The sequence below is a fragment of the Gymnoscopelus braueri genome (genome assembly GCF_963280865.1).
Source record: "Gymnoscopelus braueri genome assembly, chromosome: 16".
Lineage (NCBI taxonomy): Eukaryota > Metazoa > Chordata > Actinopteri > Myctophiformes > Myctophidae > Gymnoscopelus > Gymnoscopelus braueri.
In genome coordinates, this window is record NC_137616.1 from 24,399,043 (window position 1) to 24,421,700 (window position 22,658).

General features: G+C 39.5%; 2 protein-coding genes across 2 annotated transcripts; both read right to left on the reverse strand.

The window, feature by feature from the left end:
- Window positions 1–1,537: 1,537 nt before the first annotated feature.
- Window positions 1,538–4,877, reverse strand: matn3a (matrilin 3a; the record flags this gene model as incomplete). Its single annotated transcript, XM_080452745.1, is given in 4 exon segments — window positions 1,538–1,619; window positions 2,404–2,951; window positions 2,953–2,962; window positions 4,793–4,877. Coding segments are annotated over 4 exon segments (663 nt in total). The 3' UTR covers window positions 1,538–1,599.
- A 2,030-nt stretch (window positions 4,878–6,907) lies between these two features.
- On the reverse strand, window positions 6,908–19,992 carry laptm4a (lysosomal protein transmembrane 4 alpha). Its single transcript, XM_080452321.1, has 7 exons — window positions 19,803–19,992; window positions 16,639–16,759; window positions 13,311–13,387; window positions 10,340–10,462; window positions 9,887–9,982; window positions 8,961–9,059; window positions 6,908–7,858 (listed from the first exon to the last, which is right to left on the reverse strand). Exons 1-7 carry the CDS (start codon window positions 19,929–19,931, stop codon window positions 7,784–7,786), a joined length of 720 nt encoding a protein of 239 aa, XP_080308447.1. The 5' UTR covers window positions 19,932–19,992; the 3' UTR covers window positions 6,908–7,783.
- Window positions 19,993–22,658: the final 2,666 nt, after the last annotated feature.

The following is a 22,658-nucleotide window of genomic DNA, read 5'->3' on the forward strand; positions in this document are numbered from 1 at the left end:
CGAACGTCGACCCCTTCACACAGACGTCACACTGGCTGCAAATGTCATACTGGCTCCAAATGAAACCCTTTCTGTCAGGTCTAGCAAGGACGCGCCTCACAACAGGTTGAGAATTGATTGCATGAAACAATCACCTGTGCATCCAGTCTCAATGTTGGTAAACAAATCATTGGTCTAATACACATCCACTTTTTGGAAAAACAAAACCTCTCAGAATGGCAAGTCTTCTTATAATAAAATGTATACTTTGTCACTCAATTGAAAATGATAATAATAATTACAAAAAGTATTACACCAAGTATCTACTTTCACAATGAGTTTTAGTTTGAATACCTGGCTCTAATTAATTTATCAGCCTCTGGTTTCAACAGTGATTTGTGGTATCATGTAGGCCTATGTCATGTGCCTGTTAAGTTTTATTATTCTAAGTTGACTCTCAATAACAACATTTTTCTTTTAATAAAGCCTAACAAATAGCAAATAACAGGTCCATTTGCTGCCTAGGGGCTGAATAACTATTAGCATCTGATTGCGGATTATGTTACATTTTGGGGGGTAAAGTAGGATTAGTTTTGCAATTGCAACAAAACAATGCAGTGTGAAAACAAGTTGCCCTACTAATTATGGGATGCTAGGCACAGTAAAGCTTTTATATAATCTACGATTGACAGAAAGCATGTCGGTGTTGTTTTGTTCTTAAAACATGTAAAACATTATAATAAAAACAAAAACAAAAAAACTTTTATTGAAGTCAATATGCTTAAGTTAACACTAGGTTTGAAACATTCTGAAAATTAAGGAGAGGAATAAAGGAAAAGTAGCATGCACCTACTAATGTTCACAAGACACGCCAGGTGAGAAAAAATCAGAAACGACTCTACAGCGCCCCCGTCTTTCTTTCCTGCAACTTGGTCTCTGCTGGAAAACCAATTCCTAGTTTTGCTAAATACAAGGCAGTATCACAAAGGAGATTGATGAGCATGGCACACTGGGTGTTGTACTGACCCACAGCAAGGCTAAATAAATAACAGGAGAGACAAAAGTGCTACAAGCTTCCCCATCAAAGATTTAAGATGGAATCAAATCGAAGTTATTACCAAGGGAAAGAAAGAACCCCCTACAATTCAACAATAACAGAAGTGTCATTAGTGGATTGTCATAGTTTTTTTTTAAATGTTATTCCGTTTACATTTCATATCAGTCTACTGTAGGTAGAGGATGATGTTGGATTGATGATAGCAATGTCAAGCAATTAAACTATTTCACAATTATCCCTTTATGCTAAGACATTAAAGACACAGGGAAGATAGGTTGATGTCTTTCGTCACCTTGTTAAAAACCTCATATAATTATTCTACAGAGCACTCAACCTGTCCCTCCTTAATCCTTTAACTATAAAATTGCATGGAGTAGGGCCAAACATGATATTTGAGTGGTCATTCACTAACACAGACAGTGGGGATAAAATGAAGGGGGTGTGGTGGTAATGATGCTGGGAAGTGTTAATCAAGAATGGCACAAGTGAATATGACGGTGTGGGTTATTTAAGCTGGCATGTAGTGAGGGTGGGGTTCCTTCTCTGGCATCTTCATTGCCATCTCATAGGTGGGCAGGATGTACTAGAGGGAACAGAAAAGAATATCTATGATCACAATATCAATTCTGAGGTAGAATTCTTCTTGCTAGAACTTGCAAAAACGTTGCACAACGCGACGTGTTTTGTGAGGTTGTAGATTGGCTACTTTTGGCGAGCGACACTGTCATGTGGCAGAGTATAATTTGAGCAGAATGCATGCATCTTGTGAGAAGAAACCTTCATCCACAAATACGTTTTTTCTTGTCAAATACATTTTTGATCTCAAAGGGACTTCCTGATAAAATGAAGCCACGGTAAAATAAGATTAAATGTTTAATGCATGTTTTTTATCTTCTATAAGCTATAGTCAGCTATTTAAATTAATTTCAGTCAACTTGCATTCCTGAGTGATTATTGGTGAGGCTCTACTGCATGATTAAATCACTGGAACTATTTCATAATATAAAAACAACAAAAGTTCAAAGCATTGATGATGCTTTGTTACAAGTTTGTGATTTTGGCCAATACTTTACAGTGGGATTAAATTAGCAAATAGAAGCTACTATTAACACATCTGCAGTCCATGTGGGGGTGGGGATTATATTATTTTATCATTTATTCTAATTTGATTTAGTTTTATATTTGTCCATATTTTACATACGTACATACCGAATGTTGTGTACACTTGACCACATACTTTTGTTTTTAATCACTCAATATCATTTATGAAATGTTCATCGCCCCCTGTAGACTGAAGATGTCCACTACTGAGGAACTAGAACCTATGTTAGCAGGACAAAGGTCTCCTCCGCTCCTCCTAGGCCTACCGCACAGAAACTTGGAGGTGAGCTTCTCAATGACGCCATAGGTCTCCACGTAGAAGACGTGCTCAGGAATGCACGCCATCAGTTGCAGGGAGCGCAAGTCGGCGCGGCCTACCCCAACGGCATAGATCTCAATGCCCGAAGCACAGGCCGCAGCAGACACCTCCTCCACCTGGTCTTGAGGTCTTCCATCGGTCACGATGATCGCCACCTTAGAGATGTTCCTGGGATGGGGCCGGGTGCCAGACTGCACTGTGAAGGCTTCATTCATGGCCGTCTTAATGGCAAGTCCCGTCATGGTGCCGGCTGCTAGGGGCTCGATGTTGGAGATGGCTTTCTTCATGTCGAGCACATTCAGGTGGTCTTTGAGCAGGAACTCCATCTTGACCGTGCTGGCGTAGTTGACTACAGCCACTCTAGTGGCATCTGCTCCCACCTCCAGTGTGTCGACCATGTCAGCCAGGAATATCTTCACCTTCTCGAACTCACCGGGACGTACACTCCGGGAACTGTCAATGATGAATACCAGATCCAGTGGGTGGCTCATGCACCGAGTCTGTTTCTGATGATCAACCAAAGGCACTTTAGTTCCTTTCACACTAAAAGCCAAATGTGTTATTCAGTGAACAACATTCATTTAGTTTATTTGTTGACACCTTTCAGTTCGGGCTGAATTTTGTGAAAGATTGTTCAAATTGTTTTGGGATGCATAACACAGCGTCTTCGAGTAACAGAAGGAAGCTGTTGGCTCTCACGACCAATAGTTGTGCATCAGCAAAAAGAAAAGTGAAATTCCCCCAATGATCTCTCCTGTTTCCTTTCTCTACTTTCCTCACAGCTTCCTAAAACAGCAAGTTAAGACTATTCTGTTCTTATTTTGTAGGTTCAGTTAGTTTGAACTATGTCCTATTTCTCTGGCCCATTGAGCATTGCAGCTGTACTTGTTATAGTTTTGCTTTGCAACTCATTAAGTGTAATCCTGATGTTTTTTTAATCTCACCTCCCAAAAAATAATAATAATAATAATATTAGTATTTTATCGACTAAATTGACGTGATCTCTTCAATAATGTTGTTTGCACATCACTATTATTTGTCAAATTAAGTCAATAAAAGCTGAACTGGAAAGCAGTGAGGTACATTGGTTGGGTTGCAAAATAAACCTGACTAGGGATATTCTACTTGGACTGATGGTGGTGATGATGCCGCTTTGGGTACTGACCGGTAGCATCAGGGGAGTGGTGGCCTCCACTGGTGGCACAGTAGTGGGTGCCAATGTAGTCACTGGTAGAGTTGGTGGCACAGTGTGCTGGTATACCTCAGTTGTTGCTGGCAGAGTTGGTAGGGTGGTGGGGAGGTATACCACAGGGGTAGTTGGCACTGTGGCTTCTGGCTTAACCAGTGGTGTAGATGGGCACAGACCTTTAAATTTGTAATGACCCACTGCAGGAAATGGACCTTTAACTCTTTGGTGGTGGGCTACTGGTGGAGATGGGCCTTTAAATAAGTGGTACATATGTGGCTGCAGTGGCCCCTTGAAATGATGGCGGTATGGTGGCATAGGGACTAAAGGTCTGTGGTAAGTTGCTGGTGGAGATAGAGGGATGGGTCGATACGCCAGCTGTGGTGGCATCCTCGGTGGCTGGTGGTGGTGGTAATGACACCCTCTATACCTGTAATCACTGCCATGAACTATGGGCCACCAGGAAAGAGAAGCGATAGAGTATATTAGTATACTAGAAAGTTGTCTTTTGTGTATAATGTACTACTACAGTTTAATGAATTTTAGTAAGCTGTCTGGGTAGTACACGATTTTGAAGAGCAGAGATAAAGGATTAGTCGAAGCATGAGTATATTTTCAGCTGCCTGTGTGTCGTTTCATAAAAGCTGATGGATTATAAGGAGGTGCTTGTGAAACTAATTCAGTTGTTGATTCTATGCATGTATTCTTGGTAAAAGTATTGTGAACTTCTGTTATCGCCTAATCAATAGTTACGTTTTTGGGCAATTTTCAAACTTCCATAGTTTTTAGTAATTTCCATAGCTTTACAACTTCTTTAAAAAACATTAACCACTTGAACCCCAGAATCCATATTCTGGGCCAAAAATAGCTGATCTTGTGAGCTTGTAGATCAGCTGTTTTTCAGACTTTTGCATAGATGGAAAAAAGAAAGTACAGTTGCAACTCTAGTCTGTTTTACTAAGAATAGAGGGTTTAAGTGGTTAAAGGTCAAAATACTGTAAATGCTACAAATATTACATGAAAATTACATTTGCTTCGCTTTGACATAAAGCATGCAATAGCTAGAACATGAAAAGGGTTATTATAACTGAAAGTGTGATAGAAAAGTATCATAAATCTGTAGGGAGAGCCAGCCTACAGTAAAACTTACTGCATGGGTTCAGGGTCCGATGCGGTGGTCTTGCAATATTTCTGGTTCGTGCAGAGCTTTGAGCAGATAGTTGCTGATGATCCATTCTGTTAAGCACGTATGTTGCCAATACATCAGGCAACAGGAGCGAGACACAGTAGCAGAGACTCCAGAATATAGACTTCATTATGGCGGTATAATAGTAGCCTAATCTGTTCAGCTCAGCCTCCGCCTGAGAAAGTCTCTAATGCTCTCAGCTTGGGCCGGGGAGCAGAGCCACATTTGAGGAGCTTTGACTCAAATACGTCAACCTTTTTGTCCAATCCAGACGCGGAGCGGATAGCCCGTCATTCATTCCACGAGGTCATGTCAACAACATGCCCATCTCCACTCTGCAGTTGGAAGGGATCAGTTATTAGCAGTGATGGAAGAAGTACTCAAATTTTTTACTTAAGTAAAAGTATCAATACCCTATTGTAGAAATAGTCTGTTACAAGTACAAGTTCGGAAAATGTACTTTGAGTAAAAGTATAAAAGTATTGGCATCAAAATGTACTTAAGTACCAAAAGTAAAAGTACTCATTATGCAGAAGGTCCCATTTCACAAGTTTTCAAACGTATACAATCATTTGAAAATAGCAGATCTACAAGCTCACAACGCGTCGCAAAGTGATGCGTTGTGAGCTTGTAGATCGGCTACTTTCAAATTGCCAAAGTGTGTGTGTGTGTGTGTGTGTGTGTGTGTGTGTGTGTGTGTGTGTGTGTGTGTGTAGAGAGAGAGAGTGGTTTAGTAATAATCAAAATCTACAAAGTAACTAGTAACTAAAGCTTTCAAATAATGATAGTAGAGTTAAAGTAGCCTACAATATTTGCCTTTGATATGTAGTGGAGTAGAAGTAAAAGTATTTAAAATTGTACTTAAGTACAGTGCTTGAGTAAATGTACTCAGTTACTTTCCACCACTGTTTGTTAGTTACGTTCTCCTTGGGTGGTAATCTATATAGAATATAAAAACATGTAGCCTACACATGTTTGCTTAATATAATATAGCCTAGATGTTTTCAAGTTTTGGGTATAGGCTACGCATAGGGAAGCCATAGCAGATCTACAAGCTCACACGCATTGCCGATGATGCAAAGTGCTTTTAGTAGATAGTCTATTTTCGGTGCGCAACACCTTCATACGGCGGAGCATAAATTAAGCATGCCCATCTGCAAAGCTGCCAAATTTCGCAAAATCTATCCGATTAATTGAGACTGAGACAGACGTCCCACATATTTCAGCAGACTTGCAAATGAATAGACCTTTAAAAGAGCAGCATGCCAAAGTAAACCAAAATAACTGAGCAGAACGCCTGCAAATTGAAATGGGCGTGTAATATTCACATCCACTTTGAAATTGTTTTTGGAGGGAAAAAGAAACCTCTCAGATGGGAAGTCTTCTTATTGTAAAATTAATACTTTGTCACTTAATTGAAACTGATAATAAAAAAAAGATTACACCAAGTAGCTACTTTCACAATGAGTTTTTTAAATATTTAAATATTTAGAATTGTAATACAACTATGATCAGGATGGCTCAGACATGCTCACCGTACAGGGTACTGAATGACCCAAATTAATGGATAAAACCCTGTAATCGTGATGCAACTAACCATATGATTTGGTACAATATATATTTTTAATATTTATCATTATTATTATCTTAGTTTATACACCTGTAATTAATTTATTAGGCTCTGATGACCTGAGTGATTTGTGGTATCATGCATGTCATTTGTCTGTTAGGTTTTTATATTCTAAGTTGACCCTCCATAACATTTTCTCTTTTAATAAAGAATCACAATAAAGACCCAGAATTGTTTATAATAATAAAATAACAGGTCCATTTGCTGCCAAGGGGCTGAATAACTATTAGCATCTGATTGCGGATTATGTTACATTTTGGGGGGTAAAGTAGGATTAGTTTTGCAATTGCAACAAAACAATGCAGTGTGAAAACAAGTTGCCCTACTAATTATGGGATGCTAGGCACAGTAAAGCTTTTATATAATCTACGATTGACAGAAAGCATGTCGGTGTTGTTATGTTCTTAAAACATGCAAAAACATTATAATAAAAACAAAACTGAGTCAAATAGTGGATAAAAATGTTTTGAAACTTTTATTTAAGTCAATATGCTTAACACTGGGTTTGAAACATTCTGAAAATTAAGGAGAGGAATAAAGGAAAAGTAGCATGCACCTACTAATGTTCACAAGACACGCCAGGTGAGAAAACATCAGAAACGACTCTACAGCGCCCCCGTCTTTCTTTCCTTCAACTTGGTCTCTGCTGGAAAACCAATTCCTAGTTTTGCTAAATACAAGGCAGTATCACAAGGGAGATTGATGAGCATGGCACACTGGGTGTTGTACTGACCCACAGCAAGGCTAAATAAATAACAGGAGACAAAAGTGCTACAAGCTTCCCCATCAAAGATTTAAGATGGAATAAAATCTAAGTTAATACTAAGGGAAAGAATAAAAAGAAAAACACAATTCAACAATAACAGAAGTGTCATTAGTGGATTGTCATAGAGTTTTTTTTATGTTATTCCATTTACATTTCATATATCAGTCTACTGTAGGTAGAGGGTGATGTTGGATTGATGATAGCAATGTCAAGCAATGAAAATGTTTCACAATTATCCCTTTTTGCTAAGACATTAAAGACACAGGGAAGATAGGTTGATGTCTTTCGTCACCTTGTTAAAAACCTCAAATAATTATTTTCGTCACCTTGTTAAAAACCTCAAATCATTATTCTACAGAGCACTCAACCTGTCCCTCCTTCATCATTTAAATGTATCTACAAAATTGCATGGAGTAGGGCCACACATGGCATTTGAGTGGTCATTCACTAACACAGTGGGGATAAAATGAAGGGGGCGTGGTGGTAATGATGCTGGGAAGTGTTAATCAAGAACTGCACAAGTGAATATGACGGTGTGTGTTTTGGCGATGGGGGGTATTTAAGCTGGCATGTAGGGAGGGGGGGGCTCCTTCTCTGGCATCTTCATTGCCATCTCGTAGGTGGGCAGGATGTACTAGAGGGAACAGAAAATAATATATATATAATCACAGTATAAATTCTTCTTGCAATAACTCCAGCTTCAAACTTCAGCAATTCTTTAGCAGAGAAAAATGTTACACAACATTGTGTTGTGAGGTTGTAGATTGGCTACTTTTGGCGAGTATAATTTGAGCATAATGCATCACTCATAATTTTGTGTCCGGTACATTGCTAGATGCTTCAATAAACTTGACGGCGTGTCTCCCCTTGTTGCACGTCCTGGTGTTGGAATCCTTTGGAGGCATTTTTTAACCGTGTTTTAAGCTAACAGGTAGCCTACATTTCTGCTGTTAAAGTAGTGTTGTTGTTTACTAGCAGTACGTGTGGTGAGGCTATGTTGCCTGTAATGTCTGCTTTGGAGCACCAGGGGGCAAACTGACAGCTCAGGCGTCAAGTGGGACCGAAATGAAGCAGTGAAATATACTGTATGTAGTGAATCAGTGAATAGGAACTGGTGCAATACTGTCAAGTCACCTCTATATGTATAGCACATTTAAAAGAAGTTGACCCAAAGTGCTTTCTATTCAAAATAACATCATATAGACCCCATAAAAATAAAACATAGGTAAAAGAAACATACTTAAAAAAAAAGAAGCTATACTGGCATAGAGTTTCGGCACTCAACCTCTTGTTTGAGTTGTTTACGTTTAGGTAATTTGATAGTCTTGTTATGACAGACAACACTACATATCAGGACAGTTTAACATACATATTGTTATAAATTGTTCAATAAATGAATTGTGTTTCCAAAATAATTGAGTAATCAATAGTATTAAATTATCAGGATCTCGATATTGACCAAAATAATCGCAATTACCATGTTTTCCATATTTGTGTAGCTCTACCCAGCACGAATGAAGCAACTGCTAAGACTTTGCTCTGCACTTTCTGGGATGCTTAGATTGAATGAGTGTGAGAGGCATGCCAACTGCTGACTGTATTGCACATTGTGAGAACAGAGTGAGGCACAACTCATCCCACGAGACTCATATGAATGTTTATAACTATATCGCAGGTCTATCATAAATAATATGAATGTATGGATGAAGAAAAGCGAACCCCAGTAGCCGACATACCTGGGGTGGAGCCTCAAAAGCAGGGTAGATGGCAATCTCGGGCATGTTCCTGTTGTTGATGTACTTGTAGCAGTTCCACACACAGTTGATCAGGTAAGCCTAGACCAAAAAATGAAAAGGCAAAGTTTAGTGCCAAGACAAATGCATCATCCAGACATGTTTCATGAGTTTATTCAGCGCTTAAAGCGCAAGACACAGAATACGTGGGAAATTGTTGTCAGATTTTCATGTACATGTTGTCCTCATAATAGAACAATAGGCTTTAGGTCAGGGGTCTTCAACCTTTTCAGGCCAGGGACCCCCAAACTGATGGGGAGATGGAGCAGGGACCCCCTACCTCGAAGGGTAGGGGGGGGGGGTTACCACATATATTGTATATTTATGTATACAATTGCGTTTTATATTGACTGCTCCTATACGCACCTGCCCCAGTAGGTGTGCAAAATAAAAATTCTCTACAAAATATGTATAAACATACCATGTTATTGTGCATTGTGCCTCCATTTATCTGTTTGCTATGGATTCATGTTATGTTTAAAGACAATTTGACATTTTTGGGGAAAAAAAGAAAAAAAGATTTTTTTTTTTTTTTCAAACAAAAATATTGTTTAATCAAACAACAATTTCGCGGACCCCCTGCAGTACTTCCGGACCCCCTAGGGGTCGCGGACCCCCTGTTGAAGACCTCTGCTTTAGGTTAAAGGTCCACAAACTTGACCTAAGGGTTGTTACAGATCCGCACAAAATAATTACTTTTTAAATACAAGAGTCATTATAAGTTTAAAGAGTCAAGCCTAACAAAAACACTGATATGAATTCTGCTGTTACATGCATCCTTAACTTCAGATCAAGGTACTCTACTTTGAACATATGGGAGTAGACAGTGTTTTCAATGAGTCTCACAGAGGCATTTAGGACAGCATTACCTTGAGGATGATTAGGAAAGCAAAGAAGACCAGCACAAACAGCAGCAGACAGCTGGAATCCAGGGACAGCAGGTTGTCCTTGTAGGGGAAATCCGGCTGAGAAGTAATGGAATACGCTCAATACATTTTTCAAAGGAGAAACAAGTTAAACAAAATCCATCTCCACTTCTTCCATGTATTTATTTTTCTTATAATTGTATCAACACATCTTTGCTCAGTTTGTATGTTTGTCTGTTTTGTTTGTCAACATCAACACGTATGATACAGCCCCACTAGCTACAAATACCCATGTTCTACAACACTCAACTTTACATGATTGTACTAATGCTGCAATCATGAAGCCATAAATATGTGCAGGTGGATATTAATAGCTGGCAAACAGAAAGTTTGACCAGGTTTTTCTTTTCCTTCATTCATTTAAAAAATGTTCATAGTGTTAAGAATAAGACTGACCAGCTGGTCCAGGTAGTCCTTAATCCTTGGCAGGTAGGTGAGGGAACTGATGGCAACCAGACAGCTCAGGGCAAAGTCAAACAGCTGGTAGCAGAAGAATGGAATGAGCCAGCCGTCACGATGCTGAGATGGGTTGGAAGGAGAGACGAAACAGGTATTGCAAGGTCAATAAGGTTAGGAGGACCGTATTATAACACTCATTATCATATAAAACTCAGCAACAAGTAGTACAATTCGAACACTTAAAGTTGTACAATGCAGAATCACAAATAACGATTTTTAGCAACCTCTGCTGGTCACTACCGTCACTGCATACAATTTCCCTAGTCCTCGATTACCCAGAATTCCATTCGTTTTCACCGGAAGCCGGAAGCGTTTCAAAAAGCGATCTTTTAATTGTTTTATACTATCTACGGATCGTTTCTCTTAGCCAGTGGAGCATTAGTTACCATGAGCTGTGCTTTCTTTTTCTGTTCTTTTTCGATCTTCCAATCCTACATTATCTTAAAATCAGCGTGAGGTTCCTTTTTGTTAATAGCGCGGTAGTTCCTGGCCAAACAGGAAACCGTTGCGGTAGTTCCTGAGGACGTCGGCCACGACGTCATGACGTTGGCCAGGAACGTCATTTTCCCGGGAAAGTCCCCCCCGTACACGTTCAATAGAAAATATATAAATAAAAGGCTTCCGGGGGTGAAATTCACGGAGTGGGTGTTGTGAAACTTTTGCCACTCGCAAAAGATATACAATTTAACTTTAGTTTTGTTGAAAACGTTACCTAGTATTACTTTAAGAGCAAAAATACAGTGTTTTGCCTCCTCCCGGTGTGGTGTGCTCAGGCCTCCAGATAGAACTTTGTCTTTTGTCTTTCTAGTTTTCTGAAGCCCTCTCAATATTGTACCAAATCATATGGTTAGTTGCATCACGATTACAGGGTTTTATCCATTCATTTGGGTCATTCAGTGGCCTGTACGGTGACCACGTCTGAGCCATCCTGACCATAGAGAGTTGTATTACAACTCTAATACAACTCTATGGCTGGGACTCGAGATGAAAACCTTTGAGGTTTAACTAGTTCAAGACTGCATGGATATGCTCACATGATTAATCACACAGATGTTAAGGACAACGTCATCGTTTGAAGACAGCACAAATTCCTGGTAGGAAAGATTTCTTTGTGTACAGTGAAACATTTACTCCTTTATGCTGTGCTAATTATGTTGCAAATATAACTTGGTGCAGTGCTCTATCTTTATCTTGTGTGCACGTGGGAAAATGCAATTTTCAAGGTAAAGATTGATGTGCGCAGTCAAAGTATTTGCAGACTTTAAGTTATGTATGGGCAAGGCCTGTGTTCGATGTCTGCCTAGCTGCAACAGTTCCAACTGCAACCCGTCCCCGCAGACCCACAACGAACACACACACACACAGACTTGTCGCTCCCACAACCATGGGAAGTTGATGTTTAAGCTGTTTGAGTGAAGCTATGTGTGCTAATAACAGAACCTGGATTAGAACATTGCGTGTGTGAATCTGCATGCTAGTAATTCCACAAATGAGCAGTTTGATCAGCATGTGGGGCTGTAACCATGGCGACAATAGATCCCATAGCCCGAAGTACAAATCGCCAGTGTTTACCAGAGCAAAACGCAAATAAGCAAATAAACATCTTGAATTGTGGCGAAGAGAAAAGCGGGCTTCCTCATGGTGTGCATATGCAAATGGTCAATGGCCGTGTGCAAGTTCAGAGCAATTGCTCCAGCCACTGAGGAGAACCAAGCAAGACAGACAGGGAGTGTGTGACTGACTGACATTTTTTTCTCCCCACAATAGAATAGTGCAAGTACAAGTATCTTAGCTAAAGTGTTTGTTCCAGAGAGCTACTGTACCTTTGTCTGACAGTTGAGTGGGTGTGGAATGACAACTTATGGATTCAACTGACAACGGTGACATGTTTGCCGGTGGTTTACAGCGGTGAAACATAACATCTTAGCGAGCAAAGGACACTGTCGGATCAAAGGGATTATATGGGCACAGGGTACTCTCAACTAAATATCAGTGGAGAGTCTGCCGTTATAATAACTGATTTAATAATAATTTCAGAATATAGGGTATATATTTCTGTAACATGACCAAAGTGTTCAATATCAGCAATTACAGCAGATAGTATGACAACAGATATGATGCACTGTCTGCCACACTGTACTAAAACAGGGCATCTACCAGGGCCGTCTATGACCATGTTCTTGCACAGCTAAAGAACATTCTACAGACTGCTGATGTGCACTAAGTGCTACAGCAGCAGCTACATCTCATGCTTTAGCTGTGCACACAGTCATCCAAAACTAGGGTCTTAACTCAGGTCCACATCAAAAGGCTAACAAACCTTTTCATCCTGATGCAATGACGCAAGTCTGTGAGGTGAAGATGATAGGAATAAGAACAGAACATTATGTACCAAACTTTCACATAGATAAAAAAGAAATCCTATGAATTTCTTTTGAACAGATGAAAAGAGTAGGGGGCAGTGACGTTTCCTTTTACCTCTTCTTGACATATCTAGCTCTGTGGGTAACTAGTGCTATTAATAGACCAAGACTGTGAGACATTTCTTAAATCAGGCTAACATATTTAGACCACATATTTGCATAACAAACACTACAGAGATGCATTGCAGACACCTTATGCTGTCAAGGAAATGGCATCCGATACGTAATAGGGATGCCATCCAAACATCGAATTTCTGAATATTCTTGGCAGTTTCCAAATCTTTTTTTTAATAATAATAATTATCATTATATAAATAAATAAACAAAATATACTATTGTACAGTATATAGTATATTGTTCACACTGTCGGCCATTTGATATAAAACATCTTTGCCGGAGCAGTAGTATATTCAGATTTGATCATCCGTTTTTGGCATCCCTAATATCCCTCACACTCACATACAGTCACACACACAGAAACTTACAGTAATAGCTCCATAGACCATCATGGCACTGATTGTGAGCATCAGTAGAGAGATGGCAAATCCAACATAGGCATTCTCTGTGTGCAAAAGAATGAGAACAAATAAGAAGAATAGTTAATCAAATATTTTACAATTAATGCAATTGTGACTGCAGGACAATGAGCGTTGGCCTCATCTCTGAGAGGGAGCATTGATTTGCATGTAGGAGTACTGGAGAGACTCCAGGGTTCCAGTCCTGCTTTGCTAGCTCTTTTAAAGGCCTGCTCAAGGGAGCCCTTTAGCTACTCCGTCTCAGCATCAAGTAAAAGACACACTGAAACACAGGCTGGGATAATTAAAAGGCCTGCCTTTTTGCACCCTCCTCATGTTTCAGTCAAATGCTTCCGACTGCTCTGCCTGTTGCACTGGCGAGGTTCACACATGAGTGAGTTAATGGAGGAATGTTGGACAATGCTGGGGAGCCTTACATTATTTATGGGTATGAGCAGGATGCTGTTCTACTTTATATCACTACGTGACATGATCATACAGTACGATGCCAACTACAGGCGTAATCTGCAGGCCGTCATTGGTATACATACAGTGCAGTTGTGACTGCACTTGTGGATCCTACATAGTGCCATTCCATAGGCTTATGGTTATGCCATTCATCACATTATCAAAGGGGTTTGAGTCTGTGAGCAAACAGGATGTTACAGAGCAGATGTTGCACAACAGTGAAAGCGCCAATTGCTACTCCGAATCTAACAGATTACGACATGGACCTATTGTGTCGATATTTATTGAGTAAGGTTCGAGATGTTTCAGCATTTGTATTGTTTTCAATTTCACTTCTCTATTTTGAACATCTCCTCCGGAAATACTCTTTGAGCATTTAGATTTTGATGAGTATGGCCTAATGCAATAGTGCCATTTTGTTCTTTGGTCTATATATTGATAAAAGCTACTCTATACATGTTTTGAATGTTGCAGAAATTCCCTGGTACACTATTCCTTGTTTTAGCAACAGTTTTGTATTGGTCATTGGTAGTAAATGTGTCTCTTTTGCAGTTATATCCGACTACTACTAATGATTACTTAGTACTATTTGTGAACTTAACATAGTTTCATTTATACCATGGCCACTATTAAAGAGTGTATTGCCCATATAAATAGGTACTAATATTCTAATTAAGTTGCCATGGGGGGTAATAGACTGAGCTGTGCAAAATAAATAAAACCCTGCACTTTGGAAATTAACATCTGAATCGTGCACCTTTTTTTTATAACCACAACATGTCGTTGATTATCGCTTACTTATTATCGATATAACAACATCAGGTGGTAGGAGACATCTAGTTGGAACTTGAACCTTTTTATTAGTTTGGGATCTCAGATGTCAGCTGTATTAAAACAGGCCAGGGCTCAAACATCATTCCCACGTTTTATCTGTCACTAATGTAATTTGAACATGGCCTTAATCATGAAGACAAATACAACCCACATCAAATAGAGCTACACTAATTGTTGGCCATAATGTCAGCCCAAACAGTCTGTGAATGCTGACATTGTCACAGTTGGCTGTAGACAACATCCTGTCCCGTCTGTTGGCATCAGTCTGTTCTGTTGTGTGACCACAACCTTTTTTCTCTTCTCTCCCACTAGGGCTGGGCATCGTTCAAAAACTGTTTGATACTGGTACAGATACCTTGACTTAGATACCGGTTCCTGAGCGATACACTTCCAAAATTATATTACACATTAAAATGAACTAGACTAGTAACTGTTTATAAATTTGAATTGAGGAAAACATTCAGGGTAAGCAGGATTAAGTACACACAGCATCTACTAACAGACTTCTGCTGCCTCACTGGCAAGCATTACCACGACTTGAAAAACTATTGCCTGATTTAAACCTTTTTTCAACAAACAGCAATATTTAACATCATCTGATAACTTCTATTAATAATTTCATACATAATAGTAGGATACTATTAAGAACATTGAAGCATGACTGTTATTGTGGTTGCACCTAGAGTAGAAAGGCTGGGCAAAAGTATTTGTCAACTTGCGTGCCCTGCCATAGTATGAATGATGTGGTCTTGTCTGAGAAAAAAAAAAAAAACATTGAACACCCATGACGGATGTTTTAAAAGAACGCTCCCCACCCCGACCACAAAGCACCCACACTCTCCATTTAGAGGATGTAAACTTAACTCGTATCTCACAGTGACAAATGCTGCGAATGATATGGCAAATGAGAATTTTATTATGCACAACCTGGAAGTATTTATTTTTGGCGATCAGTGGGGAAATTTGACAGATACAGCGCCATCCTCAAACACTTTGCGCCATCCTCAAACACTTTGCAATGTTGTGCTCTTAAATGCACGTTCATGAAATTAGGCTGTAGATATTGAAATTTGGTATCGAATGCCACGATATTTTCTACTACTCGATGGTATCGAAGCAGTTCGGTCGGTGCCATGACGGTATCGAATTTCGGTGTCCAGCCATCTCCCACTGACTGATTTTCAGAAAATGAAGAGCAACTCAGCCAACAAAACACACAGTCAGAAAATGAAGAGTAACTCAGTCGCTGTCTGTAGAAGCCCTCCTGGCATCTTAATCCTAGGTTAAAGCAGCCCCTACCTTAAATGCACAAAGGTCACTACCATGTCCATGGGGGTATAGCGTCGCTTTAATGTGTCAGAATAATACCAATGTGGAATGTGGCATTTGGGGCTTTGTTATCAGTGAGTTAGTGTTTGGCTCTGGGAGGACAACATGAAAACATACACCAGTATCACCTGTCAAGCCTCACCATCCAACTGGCCAAGTGGACCAGTTTCACTGCAGTGAATGAAAACACAAGAAAACCTTTTTCAGACACCAGCATGAACACAGTGCAGCACAGTTCTGCTGTCTTCACGAAGTTATTCTCCACACTGTTAGAGGATACTCCGCATTACAGTAGGAAGGCCACAAAAGCAACCTTGCATAATGAAGCAAACTGCCAATTATGGCACAAAACAATCCTTATTGCATTCAATAAGTTGTACAAACGCATTTTGACCCTCTAGCCTAGCATTCCATGAAACGCTGACAAAGGCTAGAGGGCCTTTATTATTATGCATGTTTAAGAATCTGCACCTGTCATTAATCCAAGTCTTTTTCTTTTTTTTTAGCGTGCAAATGATTTGGACAAATCTGTGTTTTAGTGCTAACAGCAACTTTACAGGTAATTTCAATACACTCAGTGATAATACCAGTTACTGGGATATCCCCCCCAGGAAAGAAATGACAGACATAGATGCCAGATGCTGGCATAACAAGTGCCAATGCTTACCAGACATCCGGTCTGAGGCAAAGCAATTGTCAATGACCTCATACTGCAGATCAATGGTGGGCACATTCTCCGGATGGGTCACTGCCACCGTCAGCAGGATGCCCATCAACAGGTTCACTACCTGGAAGATATGAAACACAAGCATGGATACATTTGAGCCAAGAGTGATGAAAAGGCAGGCTTAATTCAATGGCATAAGACTGTTTTATAGTTAGGGTTAAGCTTGTATGTAGGTGAACCTTACTTTCATTAATGAACTCAGTTCAGTCCTTACACTACAGTAAAGCCTGTCCAGTTCAATAGGGTGGAATTATAATGCAGATTATATTAAGCACACAGCCACACACCAAAGGGATTCCCGTTTGGTGTGTGTCCTTCACGTAAGACTACTCTGCTACACTAGGGTTTTAGCTTAAGGTGTGAAAAGGAATGTGCAGAAATAGAATGTGCAAAATTGCACCTGTTGTTGGACGCCTTGAAGGCATGATACTTGACCCAGAGTTGGAATGCAAAATAAGAATGCACAAGAGCTCAATTATTCTATTAAATAAGTGTTAATTACACACCAATAATATTTGAGTCTTCCTTGATGCATTCTCACTACCATGTTGTACACACTGATTGGCAGGACAACTATTTAGCTGCTGTTGTAGATATCTGCTCTGTTGTGATCCTAAAAGATATTCTATAGTGAGGTGGTAGTTGTCCCCTGCAAGCGAGCGCAAGCTTGGAGAACAAGATGACAGCAACATTGTCACATGACATGTTCTTAAGTTTATTAAGCACATACAGATAATATACATTTGCAGAGGTCACATGTGTGTGCCCGGAATTAGGGCTGCACAACTAAACAAGTTTCAATCATGATCACGACTAAATGAAAATGATCGTCTGACTATTGACATTTATTGATGTGTAGCAGATATGTAGCACAATGTAAAAGTGAAAGCAGTGCTCTGTTGATTTAATTTAGTGCAAAGTTTTGGTATTGATTCTGAGATGCACAGAATTTACAGTAGATGAATAAGGAGGACCAAATTATTTTATTTTTTTATCGTTTTTATTCAAAAGATCAGACAGTAGCACTAAATGAAAGTGAAACAGTGCTATGTTTATGTGACAGTACTGTCCAATACAAATATTTTTGTCACTAAAGTCAATGAATAATCATCATTTTGGCCATAATCGTGCAGCCCCAGCCAGAAGATTATGAACTTTCCTTGACTAAATTGATAGAGAGGTAAGCTAGACAAGACAGTACAGGAACAGACAGATTTGGTACAAACTTAGCCTTGATGCAAGACTGACATATGGTCATGACAGATGACCGTCTTGTGATCCAAGGCTAGTACAAGGCTAGTACAAACTGTATTCTGGGTATAAGTGGTAAAGCGAAAAGTACATAAGCAAGCCCATTTAACTATGTATAATTACACAGCTTAATAACCATTAAGTATATTGATAAGAGTATGTACAGATACTGGGATGGGTCAAAAATCTCTAATTGATCACAATTTGCAACAGTTACACTTTTAGTTTGGTGATCTAGAATTCTAATTACAAGTTTACATGGTCCCAAAAGCTGTGAATTTTAGCCTAATAGTTGGTCGGGCATGATGGGTTTCAATATTACGACTTAATACAGCAATTGTTACGTAATGTGAGCGAAGGGATTAACGCAACTGCATGAGGGATCCAGGGATGGGATCATAACGAAAGAACAACATCACAGTGATCTACATCTGCCATGAATCACCACTGGCCACACACAAACCGTTAGCTACGCGACTTAACCACTTAAACCCCAGCATCGGTATTGTGGGGGAAAGCTTTAGCTGAAAATATCAGATCGACAAGTTCACTACGCTATGCTTACAGAAAACTGAAAACAGACACGATAACAGAAAACACACTGGTAGTGAGCCCTGAGGGACTCCAGTTACCCATGTGGGGGTTTAAGTGGTTAAAGAGTACTGCATAGCATTATGTATGGGACAAGCATTGAGATTGGGTATTAATCCAGTTTTCCTTTCCATTCCAGGTGCTGGACGCCAGATGGATGATACAGCTGGCAAAACGACAGTGTTAAGAAGGTCGTGTTGCCATGTCGGCGTATTATAAGCGACGTTGGGCTTGTTTTTCTGTAAAGTTGATTGTAAATATTGGAGTTTTTTTGGGCTTGTTTCTAAAGTGTAGTAGTTGCTTATTTGGGCTACTTTCCTAAATGTTGTTTAATCTTCTACAATCTTATACAAGATTTTTTTTCAAATAGCCGATGTATTCAAAGTGGTCATCAGGCTTGTTTTCATAGACCTGGTTGCTTGTTTCTCTCGCAAACTCTGGCAACACTGTCGTTTATGTGGGCCGTTAGTAACTTAAAAGCTAATTTAACAATTCGTCGCGCGACCCTTTATGGCTCGAGAAAAACGACGTATTTTCAACAGAATAAAGTGCTAATGCGCGTCGTGTCGACACTTTATTCAGCCGAAGACACGTCGTTGTTTATCGTTGGAGAACTTAAGCTAACGTTACCTCTTCTAGCGCAACTCAACCTAGCCACAACTCAACGCTTCAACCTAGTGTTGCCAGGCTTTGAGAGAGAAACAAGCAACCAGATCTATGAAAACAAGCCCCAAATAACTATTTGAAAATAGCCGAGCTACATGTGGGCTTGTAGATCTGCTATTTTCAAAAAAAGAAAATCTTGAAAAAGAAAATGGTAAATTTGGAATATTTTAGAAACATTTCATAACACAAATATTGTATTGGGGGCGGGGTCCATGCCACAAAATATTTTCAGATGGGGGTCCGTGCGGACAAATACATATTTATTTAGGGGTCATTGATCATGAGAATGTTTGAGAACCAGTGATTTAAACAAGTTAACAACATTAGGAAACAAGCCCAAAATAAGCAACTACACTAGTTTAGAAACAAACCCAAAATAAGCAACTACACTTTAGAAACAAGCCCAAAATAAGCAACTACACTTTAGAAACAAGCCCCCAAAAAAAGGCAACCGTACCAATATTTACAAGCAACTTTTACACACAAAAAAACACAAGCCCCAAAGTCGCTTAGAATAAGCACACCTGGCAACACTGGCTGTATCCGAGGTCGTTGGCTAATAGAAGCTAGCACTACCAGCCAACATGTATACGTACCATGTACCATGTCCCCAGGATGATGGTGCCCGTCCGCACATGGCAGCATCCACAGCATCGTGTGGTGTACAGCCTTTCTCGGCTGGGTTTGAAGTATTGCATGTCCTCTAATGTCGTTGGCACGAACATTAGGAGATGATGAGGTGCTGCTGCGAGGAGGAAAAGCTCTCACGATCCGACAACAACCACCACGGACTGAACGCCACGCCCACTTCTTGGCACTGAGGCACCCCCCCTCCCAACATGAGTGACACTGTTAACAACCCATAAAGACCTGAATAAATGTTTTATAAATCCAAACAGTTAAAAAAAAAAAATATCAAGATTTTTCAAAAATAGCAGATCTACAAGCTCATAGCGCGGCACTCGGTGCCGCGCTATGAGCTTGTAGATCTGCTATTTTTGAATAGCCAAATAAATCTTAACTCACAGATGTCAGGTTAGAGGACCAGTCCGCGTTTTGTTTTTGATCATAATAGATTTAAGGATTATTATATTCAGTGGTGGAAAAAGTACTCACGTTTTTTACTTAAGTAAAAGTATCAATACTGCAATGTAGAAATACTCTGTTACAAGTAAAAGTTCGGTGTTCACAATTTACTACAAACAGTACAAAAGTATTGGTATCAAAATGTACTTCAAGTACCAAAAGTAGAAAGTACTCATTATGCAGAATGTCCCATTCCACAAGTTTTCAAATGAATAAAGTGTATACAAATCTTTTGAAAATAGCAGATCTACAAGCTCACAATGCATCACATCGGAAGCATTGTGAGCAATGTATGTTTTGTAATAGTAATCCAAATCCAAAAGTAACTAAAGTTTTCAAATAATTGTAGTGGAGTAAAAGTAGCCTATAATATTTGCCTCTGAGATGTAGTGGAGTAGAAGTAAAAGTACAGAAAATTGGAAATACTGAGGTAAAGTAAAAATACCTAAACATTTTACGTAAGGACAGTACTTGAGTAAATGTACTTAGTTACTTTCCACCACTGATTATATTCACACTGTACCGAGTTGGAAATGCATGCCCCTCACCCAATAATGCAATGTTTTATTTATGCACATGTGGAGATTTCTGTATCTGTCTGTGTTCCTTTTGTGCCCATATATGGAGTTCTCTGATGACATGAGTATTATGGCAGGGGTCGGCAACCTCTTTCAGGTATGAAGGGGCCAAACACCCCAAGGATGCTTTTTCTAGTCTTTGGTCAGTGTTCAGAGGAGGGCTGTGGACAATTCAGAAACCTGCTTACCAATGACATCATCGGTAGGCAGGTTTGGTAATTTCAAACAACTTATTTATTTTTTATTATTTTATTTTAATAATGCAAGAACAATGGCTTCCAATTCAGCATGCTAACTTTCCATGAAGAGAATGTCTGTAGCTTGGAATCCCCCTCGATGATGTCATTGGTAGGCAGGTTTCTGAATTGTCCATAGCCCACCAATGAGAACCATGAGTGAGTAGATGGCATCTTATAATGAGCATTAAATGAAGACAAATTATGAGATAATGTTGAAAATGGGCGAAGTGCTCCTTTAACTAAAACTATGACTGGAACTGAAACTAAAACCATAAGTGAAAAATATGTAGGCTACAACAGTGTTTGTTCAGTAAACAAGGGTTTCCGTCTCTCAAACCTTTTAGTGAACAGAAAATACATTTTCAGGTCGGGATAGGCTACCAAATTCATCCATTCAGGAGAGAATTCATACAGGATATAGGATAAACAAGTGTGATTGGAAAGAAAACAAGACAACAAAGAGTAGACAAATTGGAACCATAACACTATAGGCTAATTGAAGCTGGCTATCAAATCAAGTACAAAGTAGCCTACAGTAAATCCCCAAAAGGCATTGACTCACTCACTCACTCACTTGCCTACTAGTAGGGGGTACTAAGCACAAAAAATTGCCAAATCGTTACGCGGCGGATAAAAGCATGAAATTTGATACAGATGTCCCTTGGGTCATCCTAAAACATCCTAGAAGGGGTGCCCAAAAAAATCTTAAACAGGAAGTGACTTATGGACAAAATTCAAAATGGCCACCTAAACTGTTGACCGTTGACTCAAAAGACACCAAAAGAATCTCCAAAAAGCATAAAATTTGGCACATATGTCCCTTGGGTCATCCTAAGACATCCTAGAAGGGGTGCCCAAAGGAATCTGAAACAGGAAGTGAGTTATTGACTAAATTGAAAATGGCCGCCTAGTGTTGTCGATTGACTCAAAAGACAAAGAATCTCATAAAAGCATACAATTTGGCACACATGTCTTTTTGGTCATCCTAAGACATCCTAGAAGGGGTGCCCAAAGAAATCTTAAGCAGGAACTGACTTATTGACAAAATTGAAAATGGCCGCCTACAGTGTTATCTATTGACTCAAAAGACAACTAAAGAATCTCATAAAAGCATACAATTTGGCATACATGTCCCTTGGGTCATCCCAAGACATCCCAGAAGGGGTGCCCAAAAAAATCTTAAACAGGAAGTGAGTCATTGACAAAATTGAAAATGACTGCCTACAGTGTTGTCGATTGACTCAAAAGACAACTAAAGAATCTCATAATGGCATACATGTCCCTTGGGTCATCCTAAGACATCCTAGAAGGGGTGCCTGAAATGATCTGAAACAGGAAGTGAGTTATTGACTAAATTGAAAATGGCTGTGTACAGTCTTGACAGATAATGCAAAAGACACTCATAAAAAATAATCTCATAAAAGCATGAAATTTGGTACAAATGTCCCTTGGGTGATCTGAATGCATCCTAAGGGGTGCCAAAAAAAGTTTGAATAGTCTCTCAATGGAAAACACTCCTCCCACACGGGCTGCACTGCTACAATATTCA